Source organism: Alligator mississippiensis, chromosome 1 (genome assembly GCF_030867095.1).
Source record: "Alligator mississippiensis isolate rAllMis1 chromosome 1, rAllMis1, whole genome shotgun sequence".
In the NCBI taxonomy this organism is placed as follows: Eukaryota; Metazoa; Chordata; order Crocodylia; family Alligatoridae; genus Alligator; species Alligator mississippiensis.
Genome location: NC_081824.1, coordinates 50,775,574 through 50,799,962, shown reverse-complemented (window position 1 = coordinate 50,799,962; position 24,389 = coordinate 50,775,574). Strand labels below are relative to the sequence as shown.

Below are 24,389 nucleotides of genomic sequence, written 5' to 3'. Positions count from 1 at the left end.
ACAGCGGTGAGGCCGCTGCATCCAGTTTTGGGCTCCTCAATTCAAAAAGGATGTGGGGAAGCTAGAGAAAAGTCCAGAGAAGAGCCATGCACATGATCAGAGGTCAGGAAAACAGACCTTATGACAGAGCTATGGGACTCTTTAGCCTGGAAAAGCTCAGGCTCAGGGTGATCTGATGGCCACCTATAAGTTTATCAGGGGTGACCACCAGTATCTGGGGGAACATTTGTTCACCAGAGCGCCCCAAGGGATGATGAGGTCGAACGGTTATAAACTACTACAAGACCGTTTCAGGCTGGATATAAGGAAGAATTTTTTTACTGTCAGAGCCCCCAAGGTCTGGAATAACCTGCCATCGGAGGTGGTTCAAGCACCTACATTGAACACCTTCAAGACAAAATTGGATGCTTATCTTGCTGGGATCCTATGACCCCAGCTGACTTCCTGCCCTTCAGGCGGGGGGCTGGACTCGATGATCTTCCGAGGTCCCTTCCAGCCCTAATGTCTATGAAATCTATGAAATGTAGTAAACTTTAAGATGAAATAGGATTTTGCTTGTACATGTCATGGGGGTGCTTGTGCACGTGATGGGGGTTTAGTCCCCTAAATTGAAACAGTAGGTTTCTAATTACAATGATTAAAAACCCACCATTTCAATTTAGGGGATTCTGTCACTGTTACGATGGGGGTCCTGATCCTTTCTTCTTTTTTTTTTCACGTAGCCTGTCCATGCCTACTGCAGCTGGGGGGCAAGCTGCCAGCAGGCTGAGTGGCCCCTGAGCTGCAGGTGGCCCCAGTCCTTCCCTCCTTAGGGGCAGTGCCCCTGGGGCTGCCTGGGTGGGATGGTAGCAGGCAGGTGCTGCCCTGTGCAACTAGCACCCCAACCGCATGGCCCCAGGGGGCGCTGCCTCCATGGAAGGAAGGACCGCCCCCTCCTCCACCCCCTGCAGCTCAGAGGCTGCGTGGCCAGGTGGCAGTTCACGCAGGCAGGCTCCACTGGGGGAAAAAAAAAGCAGCGAGGGGCCTCATCTTTTTTTTTCCCTTGTCGAGCCTGCCTGCCTCTCCCACACTGGAGGGGTGAGTTGTCAGTGGGCCCTGAGCTTCAGGAGGCCCCGGACCTTTCCTCCTCAGTGGTGGGGCCCCCCCAGGGCTGCCTGGGCAGGCTGCTAGCAGGTCAGGTGCTGCCCTGGCTCACAGGCAGCACCCAGCCCAATCCAACTGTTCCCTGAGTGTAAGCTGGGGCAGTACCCACCCACTACCAGCCTGCCTGGGCTGCCCCAGGGGGCATTGTCACTGCAGAAGGAAGGACTGGGGCCCCCTGAAGCTTGGAGGCTGCTCGGCCCACCTGCACCTTGGCCCCTGGCTGTGGGAGATGCGGGCAGGCTCCTCAAAAAAAAGACCCGGCCTCTCGCTGGTTCTGTTTTCAGCCTGCCTCTCCCACGGTGCAGGGGGGATGAGCTGTCAAAAGGCTGCAATGTTACAAATAGCTACATTGCAAACTAAACTACAGGCAGATTTTGTTTACTTTGCAATGTAGCAAACTCATTTATAACTGTAAAAAATCCCTTTACCTGTACAGCATGACGCAATTAAACTATAAAACAAGCAGTTTTTGTCACATGTACAAGTGCCTGTAGACTGAATTTTATTAGTAGATGTTAAGAATTATGAACCAAAAAGATGATAAAGCCAGAAGAGAAATACAGAGTGCCTGAGCAAGGGACCAACATAAGAGGGATGGCAGTGAGAAGGAGAATGCAACTAGGTTACAGGAAATACAATGTTAGCCAGCTAAGCCTAGGGGTGAGGTGAGGGGATGGGGAAAGGGGAGGGAGTGGGGGGTCGCAACCCTGAGATAGAAAAAAGATAGATACACACAAACCCGTACAGTGGTCCGTGATGGTGGAGGAGGTAGGTTGAAGAAAGTTTCTCAGTCAATAGAGTCTTATCGTGGGGGTCCTCTTCAGGTGGAGTAGAGTGGTCTGTCATTGAAGATTCCTCTTGGCATGTATCGGGTGCAGAGGGGGGTTCAGGTGGTCCCCTCTGGGTCTGATCAGCAGTGGTCAATCTGGTGGGGTCGGTGTACTGGCGGTGGCCCGTGATGTGCTCAATGCAGATGTCATGGGACCAGCGGATGGTGTTGGACACCATGAGGCAGCGCATCAGCTTGGTATAGTGGCGGGAGATGCGGCAGGCATGCAGGATGCTCTCATTGCTGTAACATTGTACATCATTCAGATGTAACCTCGTAAGTGCCAAGAATGGCATTTATGCAGCATATGGGTTCTGTTTTCATTTGTGTGGCTGTGCTGGCCCTCGTGGGAAGAACAGGGTAGACAGATAACTCCATGTATGTTCCCAAAAGAGTGAGGGGAGAAGAAGGAAGGGGGAGGCAGGAGCTGGGCTGCAGCCAGAAGCCAAGGTATCTTCCTTACTAGGACAGTGTGTATCATATTGAGCAATTCTCCTTCGGGCTTGTTTTCTTCCTGGTCCTATATACCATCCCCCATTGGCTGTTCTGTGGGCCAGCTTCAAGAGGAGAGCTGAAGGGAGCTTTGGGGAAAGCCTACTGTATACCCTGATTGTTAGAGCACTTTTCTGGAAAGTGGGAGATGTATTTTAAAACCTACTCTGGGTGAAAGAACACTAGAACTGGTTTTCCACTGTCTGGGCAAGGCGATTGGGCTAGAAGGTGGGTGAGCTGCTATCCTCCTCTCAAAAGTTGCTAGTCATGGTGTTTCTTCAACTGCAATTTTGGAAATGTAAATGGAGTTATGCGCCTAACTTCCACAGCCCCAGTGGAGCTTCTGAGTCAGCTCAGAATGGTAAAGACGGGGCAAACATAGCTAAACAGATGAAAATAAAATCTAAAATTTGTGTCAGTGCCAAAATTGATTCTTATGTGACTACATTTGGATGTGTAAGTATTACACAAGGTAGGTAAAGGTAAACTAAGACTTGATCCTTAGTGTGTTGACACGTCAAATCAAGACAGAAATGCTTCTAGTAAAGCTTGGGCTCTTCAGTCCCATAATCTCCATGCTCATATGTTGTGTCCCTTTCCTGAACTGCTTTTGTCTTTTAAGAACAGGAGCTTTTGAGCCAGCATTGAAACTGTCCTTGTTCTGTTTAGTTAATGGTTTTACTATCTGAAATGAGGGTGTGCATTGAAGCTCTGTGTGTGTGTGCTGAGAGCACTCTTTGCCAGGTGGTTATTGCCAAGAAAAAAGTTAAGATAAAATGTTCTCTTGTTCTCTCTCCTATTTGTTGTATGTTGCCAGGGATTTGGGGCTGTTTATCAGTTGTTTTTTCTCATTATATATTATTTTTAGAAATCAGACATGAAAAAATCCTAATGGGTCATCCAGTCCATTCGTGTTCTAGTGCAGGATATTCCTGACAGTGCATTTATGTAGGTTTGGCCAGTGAAGATAAGTACCTATCTATTTTCTTGGGAAGGAGGGCAGATGCTTAATTATTGAAGATTTCATTCATCTCACCTCTGCTATTGACAACTGAGATGACTCAGACAAATGCCCAAAATGATTCTTTACTTATACCCTAGTGAAATCAAGGGAGAGGCAGAGCATGTGCTGACTATGCCTGGAAGAATGAATCAAATAAAGCCTTTTGTTCATCTCCTTTTACTGTATGATCTTTTTTCTGGCAGTTACTTAATTTGGTCTTTCTATGCAAGTCAAACAACACATGTAGGAATGAGTGATTAACAAATCCCATCAAAGAAAAGGGCATTTCAGAGATCGTTCAAATGGTTGTTAAGAAGTTTGTGGGTAAAACAACTTTTCATTCAAAGGTCTGTTTGGAGGGATTTTTTTTCCATTTTAGAAATACTTTGAAAAGCTCTTGGTTTATTGTGAGAAGAAATGCATGTGTGCATGTGTAAATGGGTCCATTTCACATTGTTTTGTGCCTAGCTGGCTACTTCCTTTCCAAGAAAAAAAAGACGTTTTTAAAAAATGTATTAAAAAAGTTAGTATTCAAGGGACTACCAGTAAGAGTGTGACGTTTGAAATCTCAAGGAGTGTGGAGGACTTAAGGGAATGTCTGCACAGCCTCCTTCCTGACTCTGGGACCATCAGTGATACAATAGGCCCTGCCCAGTCATTCTTCTTCCAGTGCACCAGAGACACAATGGACACCTCAGGAGCAGCTTCAAGTGAGCGCTGAGAGTTGCACACAGGCTCTCCTGAAACAGAGTGCTTGGCTGGGAAGGGCAGTGAGGGACACTACTGTGGGTACTCCCAAGCTTTTTATTTCACCTATTTGCTTGTTTTTGGTGTGCCTGAGAGTGAGCGAGCATGGCTTAATTTCTTAGCAGTGACTCAAGATCAGGCAGGAAGCCACGTGCAGGTGACCTAAGTGATACCTACTTTAATATTGCATTTAGCCCAATGCAGTAATGACTGTCCCCATCACCCTCTCCTTTTTGTGTTCTGAGAAGGTACAGGTCATTTCATATTTGCCAGTGATTTCCTAATGAATATAATGTTTTAGCATTGGAGATATGGTTCAGGTCCTCTTTCAACTAGGTTTGTACCAAAACTACTTTGGTCCAAGACTTCAAGACAAATAAAAATGTTTGCATGATTTTCAAAATGTGAGGCTAATTATTTTTCACTGTTTCCCCACATATTTTTACTCACGTATTTCTGAATTATATGTAATTTATTTTAAACATCGGTGTTTTCTGAAGACTTTTACATAAGGCTAGTTTTATCTTTATATAGTCTGCTTTTATTTAATTATTAAGTGTAACTTTTCCTTAGCTTTTTGGGGATGTAAGATGGTGTGTGTTTCATCCTACTTCCTTAGTGGTAGCAAGAAATAACCATTTGCTGAATACAGCTCTGTATACAGTGAAGTCAGAGCAGACCTTTGTGATAGAAGCTTTAATTATTTGTCTTCCCAGTTCATAGAACACATATGTTCCTCCCACCGGATGGCATGTTTCCATCCTAACCTACATGATTGGGATTTCATCTGCTTCTCAAAGGGTCTTATTCTGCCTCCCATTGCAAGCAAGCCCTGCTAGGAATCTATGCATCATGTGAGTGAGAATCAAGCTTTACCCAGCTTTGGTGAGGCTGAGTACTGCATCCAGTTCTGGGCTCTGCATTTTAAAAGGGATTTGGAAAAGCTTTAGAGAGTCCAGAGGAGAGCCACACGCATGATTATTGGTCAAGAGAACAGGTCTTATGAGGAGAGGCTGAGGCATGGAGAAGCGAAGGCTCAGGGGTGACTTGGTGGCAGCCTATCAGTATATAAGGGGTGTGCATCAGGAACTGGGAGAACGTCTGTTCTCCAGAGCACCCCAAGGGAAGACATGGTCTAATGGTCAGAAACTACTGGAAGACTGTTTTAGACTGGATGTAAGAAATAACTTTTTTACCATCCAAGTCCCCAGAGTCTGGAATAGACTCCCCCCAGAAGTGGTGCAAGCACCTACTTTGGACACCTTCAAGAAACACCTGGATGCTTATCTTGCTGGGGTCCTCTGACCCCACCTGACTTCCTGCCCCTTGGGCAGGGGGCTGGACCTGATGATCTCGTGAGGTCCCTTCCAGCTCTCATGTCTATGAAATCTATGAACCCATTAAATAGTAAGAAATTCTCACACCTAGAACCAGATCCTCTCTTCTGGCCAAAGTGTGCTAAGATCAAAACAGAACTATGTTTACATTCAAGGAGTCCTGGGCTCAGACTATGCCAGCCTGGAATCTTACTGCAGAATACAGTGGCCTGAGGACTACTCTGTTTTAATTCATTTCCTTGTGTTTCCCAAAGGGTTGTTCCAATAAGAGGGGGTTAGGTAAATGAGATTCAGGGTGATCTGTGCAAAAAAAAAAGGAAGGGCATCCTGGGCATTTAGTACTATAAGTCTCACCACAGCATTAACAGACTAGAAAATTTTAATTCCACTCAATTCAGTAGGAGTTAGAAAAGTTATTTTGTTTACATGAAAATTCGTAATGATATCATTTGTAATTTATGGGGAAAAATTATCATTTATTGAAAATAGTATGAAAAGATGAATTAGCTAAAGCCCATAAGTACTTAATGCTGTACAGGTTTTTACTTTTCCTTCCATTTATACAGGAGTTCCAGAAATCTCTTGGAGCCAAACATTCTGTATATGACACCACAAATAGGACGGGCCGCTCGTTGAAGGAGAAAACCACTTTGGCTGATGACAATTTAAAGCTGGATGATATGCTAAGTGAGCTCAGGGATAAATGGGATACTATCTGTGGAAAATCTGTGGAAAGGTAATATGAAAACCCAGCTTTGTTATTTTAAAGGTGATTTGCAGGGGTGAATTAGATGAGGGATTGTTGTCTTTGGCTGCTGACATGTGAAAAAGCAAAACCAAACCGTACTTTACTGGAAGAGGCAGCACATTATTTCGACCCGGTTCTGCAGTGCCTGTATAAATCAGGCACTTCAGCAAGGCTCTTTGGCATTTTTATCCAATAGCTGATTCTATCAGCTATTAGATAAAAGTGCCAAAAAAGCCCCATTGAAGCGCCTGATCTATACAGACGTTGGGCAAGCTGGCTCAGACTAATGCGATGCCTCCTCTGGGCATGTGCTGGGCTCTGCACAGGGGTGTGCTCAGTTTAAAGTACAGCGCTGTTTTTGTTTTGTTTTCTTATGGCTATAAGCAGCCTTTGGTCTCCTTCATTGTTGTCACCTTTATGCTGGATGAGGGAAGCTGTTGTTGGTTTGCTTCTCTCTTTAAAAGTGGCAGAATGGTTGGACCAGGGATGGCATCGTCCCAGCTTTTGTAATACTCTCAGAATGGGCACTTCAAAAGTACAGAGTTGGTCTGGGAGGTGGTCCCCACTATTCTCCCCACCAGCCATCACAACAGTGAGAAGTATACTTAAATGAACTCCATGCTTCTGAGAAGTGGAGCAGTGTTAATTTTTCTTGCATGCCAGGGAATTCTGAGAAGCACCTATATCCTTTCTTACTGGCTTCAACCATAATCGCAAGGGGTTTTTAATATTTTTTTCCCACCAACAATTAAAAAAAGTTATTTCTTAGCTTTTGTTGGTGACTGCAATTTTTGTTGCCTCTTTCTTTATTGCATATGAACAATTTTTCACTGGAGTTGCTGTTTTGCTTTGTTTGTTTGTTTTTCCTCAGACAAAACAAATTGGAGGAAGCCCTGTTGTTTTCCGGACAATTTACTGATGCTCTGCAGGCTCTCATTGATTGGTTATATAAAATTGAACCTCAGCTGGCAGAAGATCAGCCAGTACATGGAGACATCGATTTAGTGATGAACTTGATTGATAATCACAAAGTAATTCCAAACTAATTATTCCTTTTTTTCTTTTTTTAATACTAGATTGGATAGAACCATTTTAATATATTTTTGATTATTTTAATTTTTAGGAGCATGATGTTATAATCTCAAAAAAAACATTTAACATAAACATACAGGCACAAAAGAGGTACAGTCTGCAATGCAAAGTTCTATCAAATATGGTTGGAAAAAACCCCCAAATGTTAAATAATTTGGTGGCACTGTGTGTATTGTACAGTGCATTTGTGTGTCATGACAAGGAATCCCAACTTGCATTTTGCAGTTGTGTCCTGTAATTATTGTATGTATCGTTCTTAAGGGGTATCTTACATGGATGTCAGACAAGGTACTTGAACACTGAGACCTACTGTTTTAAGGGCTAGATCATCATTTGGTGCAAACTGGCATGACTCCATTGATTTCCACAGACAAAATCAGTATATTCACCCTAACCATCCATGTATCTATGCTTGCCTAATGTTATATTGGGACCTGCTACATGAAAATCTCGCTGATCATGGGATTATAATTTGTATTAATTGCATCCACTTTAAAGTGTTGTTTAATGACTGGATTTCATAGTACTTCCTCCTCCCTCCTTGCTTTTCTGCATTGCAAGAGAGATTTTTCTTCCTGCTGACAAATGAGCAGCAGATATGTTGTTGGAATTCCTGAGAGGCAGGGAAACGGAGAATCAATAGGGATGATCTGCAGTGCTCTATGCCAACACAACTCCATTCACTGTAAGCATAGAGACAGGTTTCAGGAGACGGTGATTAATTGGAGATCCAGACCAGAATACCACAAATATACTATTCTGTAGGTCCAGTCCAGTACATGTGTAAGATCAACTGTTGTGAAGTTTACCATGCCCAAAAGCTATGCTAGCAAATGCAAAACAGCGTGCAGGGTGGGAATCGGTTTCTTCTCTGCCCCGCTTACCACTGTATCCTATTTTCCATATCCTGTTTAAACAGGCTTTGGGCTGGGAAAAAATATTTGGCCCTCCAGTTAAAAGAATATATCATAAATAGCACAAATGTCCTGGACCCTGTGCTACAGTCACATTGTGCACTGCAAGTAATTAATTGTCAATGACTCAGTATATTGTAAGTGCCATATCATGTTAACAGTTCTTTCATGTAATTGGAGATGGTTCCTTTTTTTAACCTGAACATGCTCTCACATAAATATGTGAAATATGTGGCATGATCTACAGCCTTACCCATCAAACCACCAGATGGAGTTTTATTTATATTTTTACTATTTTAACCCTGCACCCTAATCATTAGCATTTTATTTGACTGCAGTGCCTATTGGGACAGACTTGTTCATTCATCACTTTGTCAGTGGATCAATTGCTTTGAAAGGCAATTGAAGCTTATATGTTAAAATGACCAGATTTTCTATGCATTGTATTGAGACAAGTAGTTCAGAGGTTGCTTACAAACATCTTCCTGTCTTCCAAGGATAGATTAATTTGCTCACAACTGAATGAGCCTTCTAATGTAAGTGTTATAGGGTTGAAGCTGAGAAGGTTCCCAAGGGGAAGATGCCCGCATACACACATAAAATAGAATAATTTCCTCCAAACTGAGAATAAAGGAAAATGTGAACTCAGCTAAATCTCAGTTTCAACTTCTCCAGGCATGTCTACGTGTACTATTAATGTGAAGCAGTAAACTCTGGCACAATTTGTGCTGGAGTTCATTGCTTCTGGGTGCCACATTTGCACATGAGCCTGGGACTGTAGGTGCCAACTTTTATTTTGCCAGGGGCTGGGGAATGGGCCCAAGATGGTGGGGGGTGGGAGGGGGCACAGGCAATGTGGGGGGGCGGTGTGCACAAACCTCCTGAGATTTCTGTACCCGAAGTGGGGTAAAGGGCTACAGCTGGATCAGACCAGCTCTGTGGCCCAATGGGCGGGACCCAGTACAGGAGGGAATGCTGCGCCATCATGGCCACTAAGGTAAGATGTCCCCTGCCTGCCCAGTAGCAGCTGGGACACAAATCCACACCACTACCACTTCCACATTTCACCTTGGTGGCCATGGTGGCGCAGCGCTTCCGCCCGCACTGGGTTCCACCACCAGGCCACGGAGGCAGCTCTTGCCCAGAGCTGGTCTGACCTGGATGCAGCTCTGCACCCCAAGCCACGCTGTGGGCACAGAAATCTCAGAGGGCACATGACCCTCCCCACCCCACGCCACATCCCCTTGGCCTCCCCACCCCTCTCCGCTCATTGCCTGCACTCCTTCACCTCCCTGACACATCGCCTGCGCCCCCACTGCTCCCCTCAACATGTCGCCAGTTCCCCCCTCTTCACGTTGCCTATTCCTATCCCTTCCCCCCACTCCATAGACTTAAATGGATGGAGCTGTGGGAGCTTCTCTCCATCGTTGCTTGCAGGTCACATGCATGCCTCCAATCACCCTCCCTGCCAGCCTGCAAGGGGAAACATGTGGTTTCCTGCCTTTTTCTGCATTAAAGGAGAAAATCAGTGTTTTCCTCAGCAAACAGAAAACTCAGATCCCTGATAATAGCTCAGGGCCTCAGTCATTCTTTCTAAGCACGTTGTCTTACATTCAGCATGCTCAACTTAACAGAATCCATCTTTCACAACATTAAATAATATAGAACTATTGCATAGTATTCTTCAGATTTGGGCCCTGGCAGCCCTCTTACAGAGGGGAACCAGGGCCCTCAGACCCCAACATACTTGGCTCCTATGCCCAGGACTGCCGCATGTTGAGTCGGGGCAGTGCAGCCACAGCTGGCGCAGTCCAGGGGTCAGCTTGCCAGCCTGGAGCTGCTTCGCCCTGACTCACCATGCTGTGTGTGGGGGAGGGGACACTGGCTGAAGCACAAAGACGTTACAGTGTGGGGCTAGCCTTCAGGCAGCCCTACAGTATAGCACCTTCATGCCCAGCCAGCCCCCGTCACTGTCTACACATGTGTTGCGGCGGAGTAAATAACTGCTGTAGAATAGTACTCGGGTTGGGCAGTACTATCATATAGTTTCATAGTAGCTAAGGTCAGAAGGGACCTGAACAGATCATCTAGCCTGACCCCCTGCCACAGGCAGGAATGAATGCTGGGTTCACAAGATTCCAGACAGGTGATCATCCAACCTCCTCTTGAATTTCCCCAAGGTAGGGGCGAGGACCACTTCCCTGGGAAGTTGGTTCCAGATTTTGGTCACTCTAACTGTAAAATATTGCCTTCTGATCTAACCTAAACCTATTCTCCATCAGCTTATTACCATTGTTCCTTGTCACCCCAGCTGGTTCTGGGGAGAAAAGGGCTCTGCCTATTTGCTGTTGATCCCCCCTGATGAGCTTGTAGGCATCCACCAGCTCCCCGCTTAGCCTCCTCTTGCTGAGGCTGAACAGGTTCAGGTCCTTCAGTCTCTCCTCGTAGGGCCTGTCCTGCTGCCCTCTAACCAAGCGGGTGGCCCTTCTCTGAACCCTCTCCAGGCTGGCCACATCCCTTTTGAAGTGTGGCACGCAGTACTGGATGCAGTACTCCAACAGCGGCCAGACCAAAGTCATATAGAGGGGGAATATCACCTCTCTGGACCAGCCTGAGATGCACCTTTGGATGCATGACAAGGTATGGCTGGCCTTGCTGGCTGCGGTCTGGCATTGGCGGCTCATGTTCATCTTGGAGTCAATAATGACTCCAAGATCCCTTTCCGCCTCTGTGCTTTCAAGAAGGGAACTCCCCAGCCTGTATGTATGCTGTGGATTCCTTCTCCCAAGGTGCAGCACCCTGCATTTATCTACGTTGAACCCCATCCTATTCTCATTTGCCCACTTTTGTAGTCTGTCTAAATCTAGTTGCAGCCTCTCTCTCCCTTCAAGTGTGTCCACCTCGCCCCACATCTTAGTGTCATCAGCAAACTTGGACAACGTGCTTTCCACCCCCTCGTCCAAGTTGCTGATGAAGATGTTAAACAGTGCGGGCCCGAGGACCGAGCCCTGGGTACCCCACTGCTCACATCTCGCCAGGTTGAGTACAACCCGTCCACCACTACTCTTTGGGTATGCCCCATCAGCCAATTTTTTACCCATCCAACTGTGTAGGCATCAGTGCTGCAGTCACTTAATTTATTGATGAGGATGGGGTGAGAGACAGTGTCAAAGGCCTTCTTAAAGTCTAGAAAGACTATGTCCACAGCGACACCATCATCCAAGGGTTTAGTTACTTGGTCATAAAAGGCAATGAGGTTGGTCTGGCAGGACCTGCCTTTGATGAACCCATGCTGATTGCCCCTGAGCATGATCTCCCCTGCTGACCCCCCACAGATGTGCTCCTTGATGATTCTCTCCAAGATCTTCCCGAGCACCAAGGTCAGGCTTACAGGCCTATAATTACTTGGGTCCTCCTTACTCCCCTTCTTAAAAATAGGGACCACATTAGCCAGTTTCCAATCCCCTGGCACCTGGCCAGATGACCACGAATGCCCAGACAGCCGGGCCAAGGGCTCTGTGATGACCTCTGCCAGCTCCCTCAACACCCTTGGGTGGAGGGCATCTGGACCTGCAGATTTAAAAATGTCTAGCCCTTCCAGAAGATCCCTAACTACCTCTGCACTGACTGAAGGCTTGATAGAGCTATCCCCAAGATTGTCCCTACCTCTGGTAGGTGCGATATCCTGATCCCTGTTCAGGAAAACAGAGGCAAAGAAACTCTTAAAAATATCAGCTTTCTTGTCTGGCGTGGCCACCAGCTTACCATTTGTGTCTTGCAGGGGCCCTACATTGCCTGGTGCCCTCGTCTTGCTCCCAATGTACTTGAAAAAGGACTTTTCGTTGTCCTTAATCCTGGATGCTAGCCTGAGTTCCATCTCTGTCTTGGCCTTCCTAATAGCCCTCCTACACTCCCGGGCCGAGGAGGAGTACTCCTCCTTGGTGATAGTTCCTCCCTTTCACTGGTTGTACGCCTCCCTTTTAGTCCTCAGGCATTGCTAAATGCCCTTGCTGAGCCAAGGGGGTTTCTGAGCACTCTTACCCCACTTGCTTCTCTCAGGGACTGTTATCCTTTGGGCCTGGAAGATCGCCCCTTTAAGGTATGACCATCCCTCGTGGACTCCCATCTCTTCTACCTTCTGGGCCCTTAGTGCCTCCCCCACTAGTCTCCTAAGCTCACTGAAGTTGGCCCTTCTGAAGTCAAGGGCATTAGCCTTGGTGTGAGCCCTAGATGCCCTGCATTGGATAGTGAAATCCAGCAGGTGATGATCGCTATTGCCCAGGTGGTCCAGGACCTCACCAGGTCATCCCCGGTGGCCAGGACCAGGTCCAGCAAGGCGTTACCCCTAGATAAGGTGAAGGTCCTGTAATACAGCCAGGAACCTATGCGAGCGATCAGACCTGGCTGTCTGCTGCTCCCAGCAAATGTCTGGGTAGTTTAGGTCACCCATGACAATAACATCCCTTGACCTAATCACCTCCATAAGCTGACTGGAGAAGTCCTGGTCTAGCTCTTCCCCCTGGTTGGGTGGTCTGTAGTAAACACCCACCGTAAGGTCCCTTTTACCACGCCCCCCCTTGTAGTTTGACCCATAGTGTCTCTGCCTGACCTTCCTCTAACCCAAAGCTAATCCTTGATGATGTGAGGTGCTCTTTGACATAGAGCACAACCCCCCAACCTTTCCTCTCTGTCCTGTCTCTTCTATATATGACAGAGTTAATTAGTTTAATCCAGCCTAATAACACTGCACATGTAGATAGTGGTGCTTTATTGTGGACCTTTTACTGTAGTCAGCTCTTCAGTAAAGCAACTTGTGTAAGCATACCCTCCTTATGCAAAACAGCTGTTTGTCATATGTGAGACAGCTAAGCCTTGATAAAACTGAGCACATAAGATATATTTGTGTTTCCTAGGTTTTCCAGAAGGAGCTGGGGAAAAGGACAAGCAGTGTCCAGGCTCTGAAACGTTCTGCTCGGGAACTCATAGAAGGCAGTCACGATGACTCTTCCTGGGTAAAGGTCCAAATGCAGGAGCTAAGCACTCGCTGGGAGACTGTCTGTGCCCTGTCAGTATCTAAGCAAACCCGACTGGAACAGGCCCTCCGCCAGGTAAAACAACAAATAATCCCGCCTTTAAAACATCAGGAATAGAGAAAATATGTACATTTACTGGTTGAACTCTTAATTTAAAAAATGTTCAGCAAATAGAGTGCATTCTCAGTAAGTTTGCAGATGACACCAAGCTGGGGGGAGTAATAGGTACGCTGGAGGGTAGGGCTAGGATTCAGAGTGACCTAGACAAATCAGAAGATTGGGCCAAAAGAAATCTCATGAAGTTCAACAAGGACAAATACGAAGTCCTGCATGTAGGCTGGGATAATCCCATGTACCAGTTCAGGCTGGGGGCTGACTGGCTGGGCAGCAGCTCTACAGAAAAAGACATGGGGGTTACAGTGGACAGTAAGGTGCATATGAGCCAGCAGTGTGCCCTTGTTGCCTAATGGCATACTGGAGTGCATTGGTAGATGTGTTGCCAGTAGGTCAAGGGAAGTGATTCTTCCCCTCTATTCAGGCCACATCTGGAGTAGTATGTTCAGTTTTGGGCCCTGTGCTACAGAAAGGATGTGGACAACTTGGAGAGAGTCCAGTGGAGGGTAACAAAAATGGTAAGGGAGATGGGAGACATAACTTCTAAGGAGAAGCTGACTGAACTGGGCTTATTTAGTTCAGAGAAGGCAAGAATAAGGGGGATTTAACTTCCTGAAGTGGGGTTCAAAAGAGGATGGAGCTAGACTGTTCTCAGTGGTGGCAGGTGACAGAACATGGAGAAATGGTCTCCAATTGCAGCAAGGGAAGTTTAGGTTAGATACTGGGAAGAATTTTCTCACTAGAAGGGTGGTAAAACACTGGTTACCCAGAGAGGTGGTGGACTCTCCATCCTTGGAGGTTTTTCAGACCTGGCTAATCAAAGCTTTGGCTGGGGTGATATAATTGAGGCTGGTCCTGATTTGAGCAGGGGGTTGGACTAGATGACCTGCAGTCCCTTTGAACCCTAATTTTCTATGATTCTATGAAATTGTTTTCTCGAATATGTATTCCTCATATCATTCCTAAAACAAGGGTGAGTTCACTCATTAAGTTCTAATATGCACCATTACATTTAGTCAGCATAGCTATATTCACTCGCGGGGATAACCTTTTCACAGGCCCAGGCCACATAGCCATACCATCAAAACCATTGGCGTGTTGTTTGGGAGGTAGTTAAGTCAGCAAAATAAACAAGCCCTCTGCTGTCATAGAATGTGCCTTCTCTAGGGGATTGCCGATATAGCTATGACAGCACAGAATCTTTAGAATATTCGTAGTGTAGCCATTATTTTAATTTTGAGTATTGTACCAAAGGATGGTGTCTGCTTCAGAGACCTTACAATATGAATCAAGTTACTGAGTCACAACCCTGAATGAAAGGCACTGTAGAAGCTGGAGGTGGAGATCACACATTGACATAGTAGGATTCCTGGTTCTCATCTCAAGGGGCTATGCAAACTGCTGCCTCCATAGGGATGGAGTGACTTGTTTCTCATTCCCACTGTGCACAAGAATCCTGTTGGTAATGTGCTCTGCCCCACCAGGACTACTTCAAGCATGTAAACAGTAGTAATGACCAGTCTTTGTATGATGGTACCCCAGGGTAAGGGCTCTTTGTTTCTTCCCCCTGTGAAAGGTCCAGTCCCAGCCTGGCTCTGTTAGTTTTTCTTAAGCAATGCTTACAGCTACACAGAAAATATAGTTCCTGTATGTGCAGCTGGTACATGAAAGTACCTCCTGTGTAATTTGTCACCATGAAGGCATGACATTCTAAACTGAGCTGCACATGTTCTATAAATCAGATTGCTAAAAGCACGAGTAGGCTTTTAGGCTTCCTACAGTTTTTGAGAAGCTTGAGACATTTTTACAATTATGAAAACATACTGCTGTATATCAGTGACTTTTTAATGGAAAGTCAACGTGCCTGCATTGCTCCATGACTGATAACTTCATATCTGGTCTGAGCTTCGTTGTGCAGGGGAGGAATCCAGAGCTGCACTATTTCAGAAATTTTCTAACAGCTATGTTTTTTTCTTGCAGGCTGAGGAATTTCACTCTGTTGTGCATGTTCTTTTGGAGTGGTTGGCTGAGGCTGAGCAGGCCCTTCGTTTCCATGGCATCCTCCCAGATGACGAAGAGGCTCTGCGTACACTAATAGATCAGCACAGGGTATGAAAGATAAATGAAGAAGATCCTGGCTCTTAAGATAGATTTATTGAAGGGTAGAAGTACAGTGAAATACATCAACATATTTCCAGCCCATTCAAATATCTCATCATCTTCAGCAACAAGACATGGTTCACAGCTCTTTTTATAGTTAGATATGAGAGTTTTTAAGGTTGAATAACTAAAACTTGGTTCAACCTATCTCTGACATCAGTGTTAGACCACATGTGCCTTTAAAGACATGTTATCTGACTGTGTAAGTAATGCAAAAAGTATTTTGAAAGGAGTTGTAAACACTTAGAAACTTCGTCAAAAACCTTTTTGAAAGTAAAGTAAATTGGTAACCCCTGATGGCAGGATGTTATAATACCAGTAGCATGTTTGTCCTTTATCCACATTCAGTGAAGCCATTGCCTAGTTTTCTTTCAAGGTCATCCCTAACTATCATTGTAATGATGCCATCATCCTTTAGCCTTCTCTCATGATGAAACACCATGCTGATATGCTTCACTTGCATTAAGCAGTGAAATATTACAGTGACATGGATACTGAAGATATTAGATTACAGACCATCAAACTGGATTTGGAGCAATGAAATGGGAAAATAAAAGGCCATATCAACTCGTTCCATACAGAAAATTACGACCCTCCCCCCCAACCCTTTCATGCAATAGAACTAATGAAAGTAAATTTTGCAATAGCAGTTATAATACCAATACATGTGTAACTGCTTTTAAGAAAGTTTTTATGCAACTGTGACTGTAGAAAAAGCTCACATTTTTATCATGCCTTGTGAACAACATAACTGAGTAAGAATGTGAACAGGGCTTGACCATCTAACTGGCTAGAGCATGGACAGCCTTACTGTATCCTGACTTCAAGTATACACATCAGGACATATGTATGTAATGTTTGACATTTCCAGTCATTAGGGTTCATGGTCCCTGGTTGTACTGCCACTAGTTCCCTCATGCTCGCATGCTGCTTTCCTGTCTGAGGTCCCATAAAGGCAAGAGTGGGGAGAGGTTAAGATTCAACAAGCAATGTTAAGTTGTATAAAAGTTTGCTGTGTAAGTTAAGGACACTAGGAACATAGTGTTGGTCTGCTCAGTAGCTGGCCAAATCTCTCCTGATGGTTCAATTGTATCGTCAGACTCTGTTATCATGAAAATCTACATGAGAGCGTGAACTATGCCTTTTTACTTACTCCAGATGTCACCTTTTATTCTTTTGCTATTCTTTATATAGTATACAAGACTGTGCAATTGAAGTCCTGGCCACAGTTAAATAAATGGAAGAACTCTTATTGACTTTAATAGAACCTGCATTTCATCTTCAATTAATGAACAGCCACACAAAAGCCTCAGCTAAAATTGCAGTTTGTTAATTACCCTCTAATGGAAAATTTAGCATCAGTCTCATTCATATTTTTTAAATGGACAAATTTGATAAATTATGAAAATCAGAATTTAAAAAGAAATAGCTTCCTTGACACCGAAGACACTTCAACAATGAACCAAAAATTTCTCCCTCAATAATATGCTACATTTTTGACAACCGGCAGAATTATTATTCCCCTAATTTGAACGTATAGAAAACGTATGGACACTCTTCTTTGAGAAGTTAGAGACTTAAATAGGAACTGCAATCTTGATTTGGAATTGTCTTCATAATAAAAGAAACTGTAATGATATTGAAACTATGGTCTAGTTGAGTATTATTTTACTGATGTTAGGGTTCAATCTTTTCATTACTTTTTGTGCATGATATAAATTGGAGATTATGTTCATAAATTCTCAAAATTGGTACAGGAATTGTGCCAATTACTTTCATTAATAAGGGACATTAGCACCCTAATTTTGTAATGAAAGGCACCTATTGAAACACCATTAATAATGTATTACTGTTATACGCTGTTAATTTGATAATTAGATATCTGTCACCACGTATATAAATTGTTTAGGGAGGAAACAACAAGAAGATAAGCATGACACATTACATTAATTTAAAAGATTGTGTCCATGTGTCTAATAGTGCTGAGTTTTGCCCCACGCAGTTTATTAGATTACAGTGACTGCATTCAGGTAAAGGTTAAGTGTGTCCTTCATTCATAGCACATTTTATAATTCCTGCAAAATGGTTTTAATACATTTATATTAAGCCACACATTGAAAGCTTTTCAAGTATTTAATCTCAAAGCTCCATTTTTATGCCCCTATACTTAGCATTTCTTGAAGATTGCACATGATTTAATGAAGACTGTATGTCCTAGGCAATTAAGTTTTCAACCACTTATTGTGGTCCCTGGAGACCAAGAGGAACAGTAGGTTAATGTACTGCATTAGATAATAAAGGACATGAATTTGGCCTCAACCTTGTAATATGTCACTAAACTACCACAGAATTCAACAGAGTTAGCAGTCTTTGCTCAGAGAAATCTCAGTGCCCTTACCTGGGCTCTTGCAAATCAGGGTTTTGAGTAATTGACAGAGTATAAGGCATATTGTCTTGTGTCTGCCTGTTTTTCTGCCTGGTGATAGGCAATACTGCCAGTCTCTCAAGTACAATGGATACTAAAATAGTCCTTAACTTTCCAGAAACCAGTTAGTGCTGAAATATTGCCAGAACAGCTCACAAAATTTCAGCATCATTGAACTGGAACCATAACCCTGATTTGGTTCAGACTCAAAAACTAATTTAAATCTAATTCAGATTTTGGAAATTGCCTACTGTCCCCATATCAAGCAAGAGACAGTCTTCATATCAGCATAGGCATTTAAAACAAGAGGCAAGGGAAGCTATTTTTAATTTAAGAATATAATTGCACAGAATAGCAAGTTGTTTTATTTAAACTACACTTTTAGAAGAAATAGTAAGTATGAGCTGTCTTTGAATCAGTATAAATAATATTTGATAACTTTGAACAAACATCCCACTTTTCTTCAAGGAGAAGACAGACTGCTTCTTTGATTTAACTTCTTGAATTTAAGATTATACTCAGTGGGGGTGGAGGGAAAAGGTTATACCAACCTTTCTGAGTTAAGATTTCAGAGATAGTTTTTGTTAACTCCCTCATAAAAGAAACTGAACTATGATGGAAAATTCAGTGCAAAACTAGAAGGATGTTGGCAGTTGAATCCTAATACAGGGTCTGCTAAACCACACACACAGCCCCCCCTACAAAAATGCTTACATGCAATTGTATATAAAATAGATAACATAGATGGAAATTTTAACCCTTTAATCCTAAAATAGTTTTTTAAAAATCTGCAAAAAGAAAAAGAAAACTATAGCAATTCCAAGAATCTGGGCAGTCAAACTCATATTCATAAGTCCACGAATGCCTATATTTTAAGCTTTAGCTTGATCCTGCTATCCTTTCCTCGTCAAAATACCAATGGCAGAAAGACAGAGAACATGGCAATAGAATAATGTTTCTATTTTTTATAAGACTTCCAAGATAGCAGTGCCTGTAACTATCAGGTACTTAACCATGTCTATGAAGCCTTATATTTTTATACCTGAGTCAGATGAATGGTACTGCCCATCAAGTCTGCTTTCTTCTTTTCCATTTGTATTGTCATAGCTGATGCTTTCAGTCTCTGTTCAAGAACCAATTGCTTCATTATACTGAAACTGGTATAAATTATAAAAAGGCTAGATCTTCTGTGCTCTTACTAAATCACATATGAATTACCGTATCTTGTGAAATGCTGTGATTTTTTTATATGGTCACATCTATTAAAAACTACATATAGTACATCACATTACTGAGCTGCAGGGCACATATTTTAAAGCTTAGTTTTGTTCTTCATATGAATTAGGTTTTCTTTTTCTTATAGAAAAAAATTAACTTGCATCTTACTGTTTCCCTTGCTCTTTGAATCAGATCAGTCTTTGAATGTTACAGAAGTGGCCTTTCACCTCCCAGATTTACCCAACTCAAACTAAAGTTACTCAGTTCTCTCTCTTTCAACTGGTGCCAGCACCTAATTGAAATCATTGTTTCTAATTTAGGAATTCATGAAGAAACTGGAAGAAAAAAAAGCAGAACTTAATAAAGCAACAGGTATGGGAGAAGCCATCCTCACTATTTGCCATCCGGATTCCATCACTACCATTAAGCACTGGATAACAATCATCAGAGCCAGATTTGAAGAGGTCAGTAGATCTAAGAAGTTAACAGTCAGTTTTTAAATGCTGGGAACACAGCTGACAATTAACAAGGCAGTTACATTGGAAGGAAATGATCCAGCTGTTGATAGCTAAACAGTTCAAATAAGCAAGCTGGCTTATGTGGAGAAGCCAGACTTTCATAATGGTCTTCTAGAGCGTGTAAAGAATAACTAAAGTAGCTGGTCAGGTTTGCTTTTATGAATCACTTCCCTTCCACACCTCCTTCCCCTTCACAGGTTAATTATCTAAGGTAACATTTCCCAAACTGGAGTATGAAAGGTCCCTAGAAAGTGTGTAAAGGCAGGACAGTGGCCGGGGAAGCAGGGGCAATCAGCAGCAGGTGGAAGCAGCAGCCAATTGGTAGTTAGGGGAAGCGATGGAAAGGGTGCATGAGTGGCCAGCTTTACTGCATAATCCCAAACAGTTTGAAAAATGCTAGTCTAAGGGGACAACTTTAATAGAAAAAAAAAAACAGTTTAGGCTCAAATCAAAGCAGTCCTTGTTTAGTAATAATCATGTTTAGAGAATATTCAAATCCAAAATATTTTTTAAATGCCTCATTGAATTTGGTGGAGTTTTCTAAAATATGCAGTGGGCGTGTACAGACGTGTGTAGATGTTTGGGTCCCCAGGGACAAGTATCAGCGGCGCACCCTATGCCGCTGCTACTTGTCCCTGGGGGAATGCTTGTGCCACTCGTGTTTTGGCACATGGCAAGTTGCCCCAGATGGGGTAAGGGAGGCTGGGGCCAGCACTGTGTTGGTCCCAGCAGCCTTACCTGGGGTCCTGGAGACCTCCTGAGGCTGAAGCCACAGCGATTCTGCTGTGCAGAGCCTGGCCAGCAGCCACAACACAGCTCTGCTTTTCAGGAGCATGCACTGCCTGAGCGTATGCAGCACTGATCAAAAAACCGGTGCAGTGCACGCTCAGACAGTGTGCCCTTGCAGCACGGAGAACACTGGACTGTGCAGTATGTGGTGCTGCAAATGTGCCACACACCCACGCTTGTCTGGACACACCCAATGGATTTTTATGGGCTACAGCAAGTAGTTAATGGGCATGCTGTGTAGACTACAACTCAGCTTCTTAAGCTGAAATGTTGTAGCTGTGTTAGAATTTAAAAAATACAATAGTAGCCAAATACAGCTTCAGCAGGGTCCAAAAGGAGGGCTATTCTATCTAATTTGCTTACTCAAACTAGTATTCCCAGTGACCTCAGTGGGACTGTTAATCTGAGTGATGGTGTGTGGGAATAGGTCCTTAATGTACTGCCAGAAGTCACTGTTGTAAAAGTTTATTAATGTCTGATTATTAAGATTATGACAGAATGTGGTCAAAATGGGAGAGCAGGTGCTCAGGACTTCTGATAATCTGAACACATATGTTTAAGTGTGAAAGGAGGGAGGAAGCTCTGGGTTAAAAGTGAATAGGGTAGTTTTAAAGGCACCTTCAAATACTACCAGATACGGAAGTGTTCACAAATTGACTTTTTTATCAAGGTATTCGCGTGGGCTAAGCAACATCAACAGAGATTGGCAGTAGCCTTGGCTGGACTTATTGCTAATCAGGAATTGTTGGAAGCCTTACTGTCCTGGTTGCAGTGGGCAGAAACTACTTTGAGTGAAAAGGATAAAGAAGTCATCCCCCAGGAGATTGAGGAAGTGAAAGCACTCATTGCTGAACATCAGGTAAGGCACGCAAAAGAACATCAGGCAAGGCATGCAAAAAGCACAATGTGTCCCAAGGATTTCACATGGACCTGCACCTCTTAAATTTGTTTCATAAATGAGCGCAAATTTGTTCTGTTATTTTAGTATATATTTAATATCTGATCCATTTTCCAGATGCACAGTTCTGTATTTGTGTCCCTGTGATTTTTTCCAGCTTCACTCAAGATGGAGCCAAAAAAACCCCACCCCACAACCCTTGAGAACATGCATAGGCTATTTAGGAATAAGAACACTGAACATGAAAAAAAGCAATAGTTTCAAATAGTAATTTCAAAAGCCTTTTTGGTTCCTTAGTCACATTGGGGTGCATCCAGATGAGCATGCATGTGCAGAAGGATGCATTTGCTGCAGCAGAAATAGCAGCAGTATATATTTGTGCCAAATTTTGGCACCATGCTGCAAATTAGTGCGATAAATGGGTGCATGTATGCCACATGCGGTTTGTGCCTCAAACAGCTTTGAGGCATTGTAAACTGCATGTGTGCGCTCATCTGGACATGAATATTTTGTGCAGTGGCAGAGTGGTTCAGGAGTTATCTCACTCTAGCTTCTGAGGCGTAAGTCCAAGCCCTGCTCTAGACTTACACCAGTGTGTAAGTTGACCAAGTTGACCAAGCTGTAAAAGGGTCCTTGGCAATTCAGGAGTCAGCAGCAGCTGGAAATGATTCTGGCCACATCACTCCCATGTGTGCCATTGGCTACAGAAACTAGTATGCCCTGTCCAATGAACTATGCAGCTCAGGTGACCTTTGACCTTGTAATGCAGCAGGGAACTGACAATGTAACAAGCACCATTGTGCAAACTCCTTTGCACATCTGAGCCTGCTTGCTCTTTGTGAGCCAGAGTCTTTTGTTCATCACACCACAGCAGTTCAAACAGCCAGGGAGTACTGCCAAGTTGGCTTCCTTGGATAGCTCTGCCACAGTGTTGGTGGATGTCCATAGGAGCAGTATTTCTTGCCTGCAAAACATTCATTTTATACATAACTCTAATGCTTTGATAATCTCCTATATCTCCAACTTCAGTTTTGTGTTTGCTGCCAATTACTCTTGGCAATTGTTGATTGAGCAGCCACCATTTCATTGCAGACATTCATGGAGGAAATGACCAGAAAACAGCCTGATGTGGATAAAGTTACAAAGACTCACAAAAGGAAGGCAGTTGAGCTCACTGCAGTGCACTCTCATATTCCTGTACTGGATAAAGGGAGAGCAGGAAGTAAGTAATGAAGTCTTTTTGGGAGGTCACGCATAGCACTGCTCTTTCAGTATAAATGATTGATTACTCATAAGATTATACTGTTCGGTGTGATTACCATCAGAAAAGTTCAGTAAAAAGGGTGAACTTCTTGCCCCATTAATTTTTCCAAATAATCTGTCATATGTTTTTCATGGAGAGGACGAGGAACTTGTTTGCTTGGTTCCATGAAGACAAACTTGTTTGCTTAATAACAGAATTAGTAGTTGGCAGTCCCCATAGATAACTGTGGTGCTGCTGCAGCAGCAGCCTGGGCTACCCCCATGCCAGCAGTAGCCAGACACTGTGAGTTGTCAGGGCAGATAACACTGACCTTTCCTCCAGGGTTTAGCCTAAATCTCGGCCCTTCCTTCTTCGCCACACACCCGTAGTGGGGTTTTGCTCAGGCCCAGGTCTTAGCCCTCTTCCTCTTTTCTCCCACCCAACATGGCTCAGCATACACACATCTGGGAGGATTTTGCCTGGGGCTCGGCACTGTCCCCCTTCCCTTTCCATTAGTTATGCCTCTGGTTGTGCTGACGCATAACAAAACATGAACACATCACCAATTAGAATTCCTTTTCCAGACACAGAGGCTACTGTATTTTAGTCAGTCTTCAATGCAACTTGAATATTTATTAATATGACATAAGTCACTGTCACAGATGTGACAATACAATATTTTACCGGCAATATACTCATCAGTAGGGACCTACTTAATTTTCAGGCAGACAAAGAATTTTCATGGCTTGATTGTGGTAGGAAGAGCCAATTTTTGCAGGCATTTCCTGGCAGCCCTGCCTCTTGCCACTGATTAATGGAGAGGCTCCGGGAGAGAGGAGGGATGAGTTGGTGACTGCCATCTTGGCTGCTTGCTGTCCTCATGTCACACTGCCAGCCAGCACCTTCCCCTCCCAGGTAGGCTGTGAAACAGTGAAGATGTCTGGCTCCCACTGGGGAGCCTGCATTTTTATTTTTATTGAGGTTTTATTTTTTCAGTTAATTTTGTGGACAATTGCGGATTTCGCTGTTTCCAAAAAATCCATGAAATCACAAATGAAATAGGTCCCTAATCATCAATATTTCTTTCTGTACTCAAATAGTGGAAACCTATGGTATGCTTCATAAGATCATCATAGAAAAGATGTATCTATTTCTGTTCCATCATATTGACCCTAATTTTCACAATATGGTACTAATTTATACATGCAGCTTTGTGTGTATTATACTTTCATGTTTTTGTTAAAGCAAATCAGGTTCTGAAAATAAATATTATGTGTAGTTTTCAAAGAAGCCCCAGTTCAGCCCTTAATTTTGGCTGCAATCCTGTGCAGTCATACACACTTTCAAGCAGTTGTCTGTTAGCACACGTTTTATACACACGCCTTATAGAATGATAGGCTTTCTAATCACAAATATGGTTTTGACATCTAGAGAGAGTATGCATATGTCAGTCTTGTGCCAACGTGTAATCATTTGTAAGTACACATGACTCTTAACATTAAATTATTCAGGGATCATTAAGGGCTAGACTAGGCCCTTTTGAATACTTTCCTCAAAATGTTTATTTTCATAACATCATTTTATTTTAACAAACCTATTCTGGCAGAAGGGGCCAAGAGCTCTGTAATGGTCTTCAGCTAGCTAGGATTTCTTTCTATTGGGTCATCCAAAAGATAAAATATCCAG

The 24,389-nt window shown here is 43.6% G+C and overlaps 1 protein-coding gene across 18 annotated transcripts in view; it reads left to right on the top strand.

The window, feature by feature from the left end:
- DST (dystonin) overlaps positions 1–24,389 on the top strand; it is a 494,468-nt gene that overhangs the window by 450,852 nt on the left and 19,227 nt on the right. For all 18 annotated transcript variants that reach the window (XM_019496873.2, XM_019496902.2, XM_059730546.1 and 15 more), the window contains 7 exons: positions 6,118–6,287; positions 7,171–7,330; positions 13,219–13,413; positions 15,433–15,561; positions 19,576–19,719; positions 21,233–21,421; positions 22,553–22,682. In XM_019496873.2, coding sequence (XP_019352418.1) covers positions 6,118–6,287; positions 7,171–7,330; positions 13,219–13,413; positions 15,433–15,561; positions 19,576–19,719; positions 21,233–21,421; positions 22,553–22,682 — 1,117 coding nt within the window. The remainder of the gene's footprint in view (positions 1–6,117; positions 6,288–7,170; positions 7,331–13,218; positions 13,414–15,432; positions 15,562–19,575; positions 19,720–21,232; positions 21,422–22,552; positions 22,683–24,389) is intronic.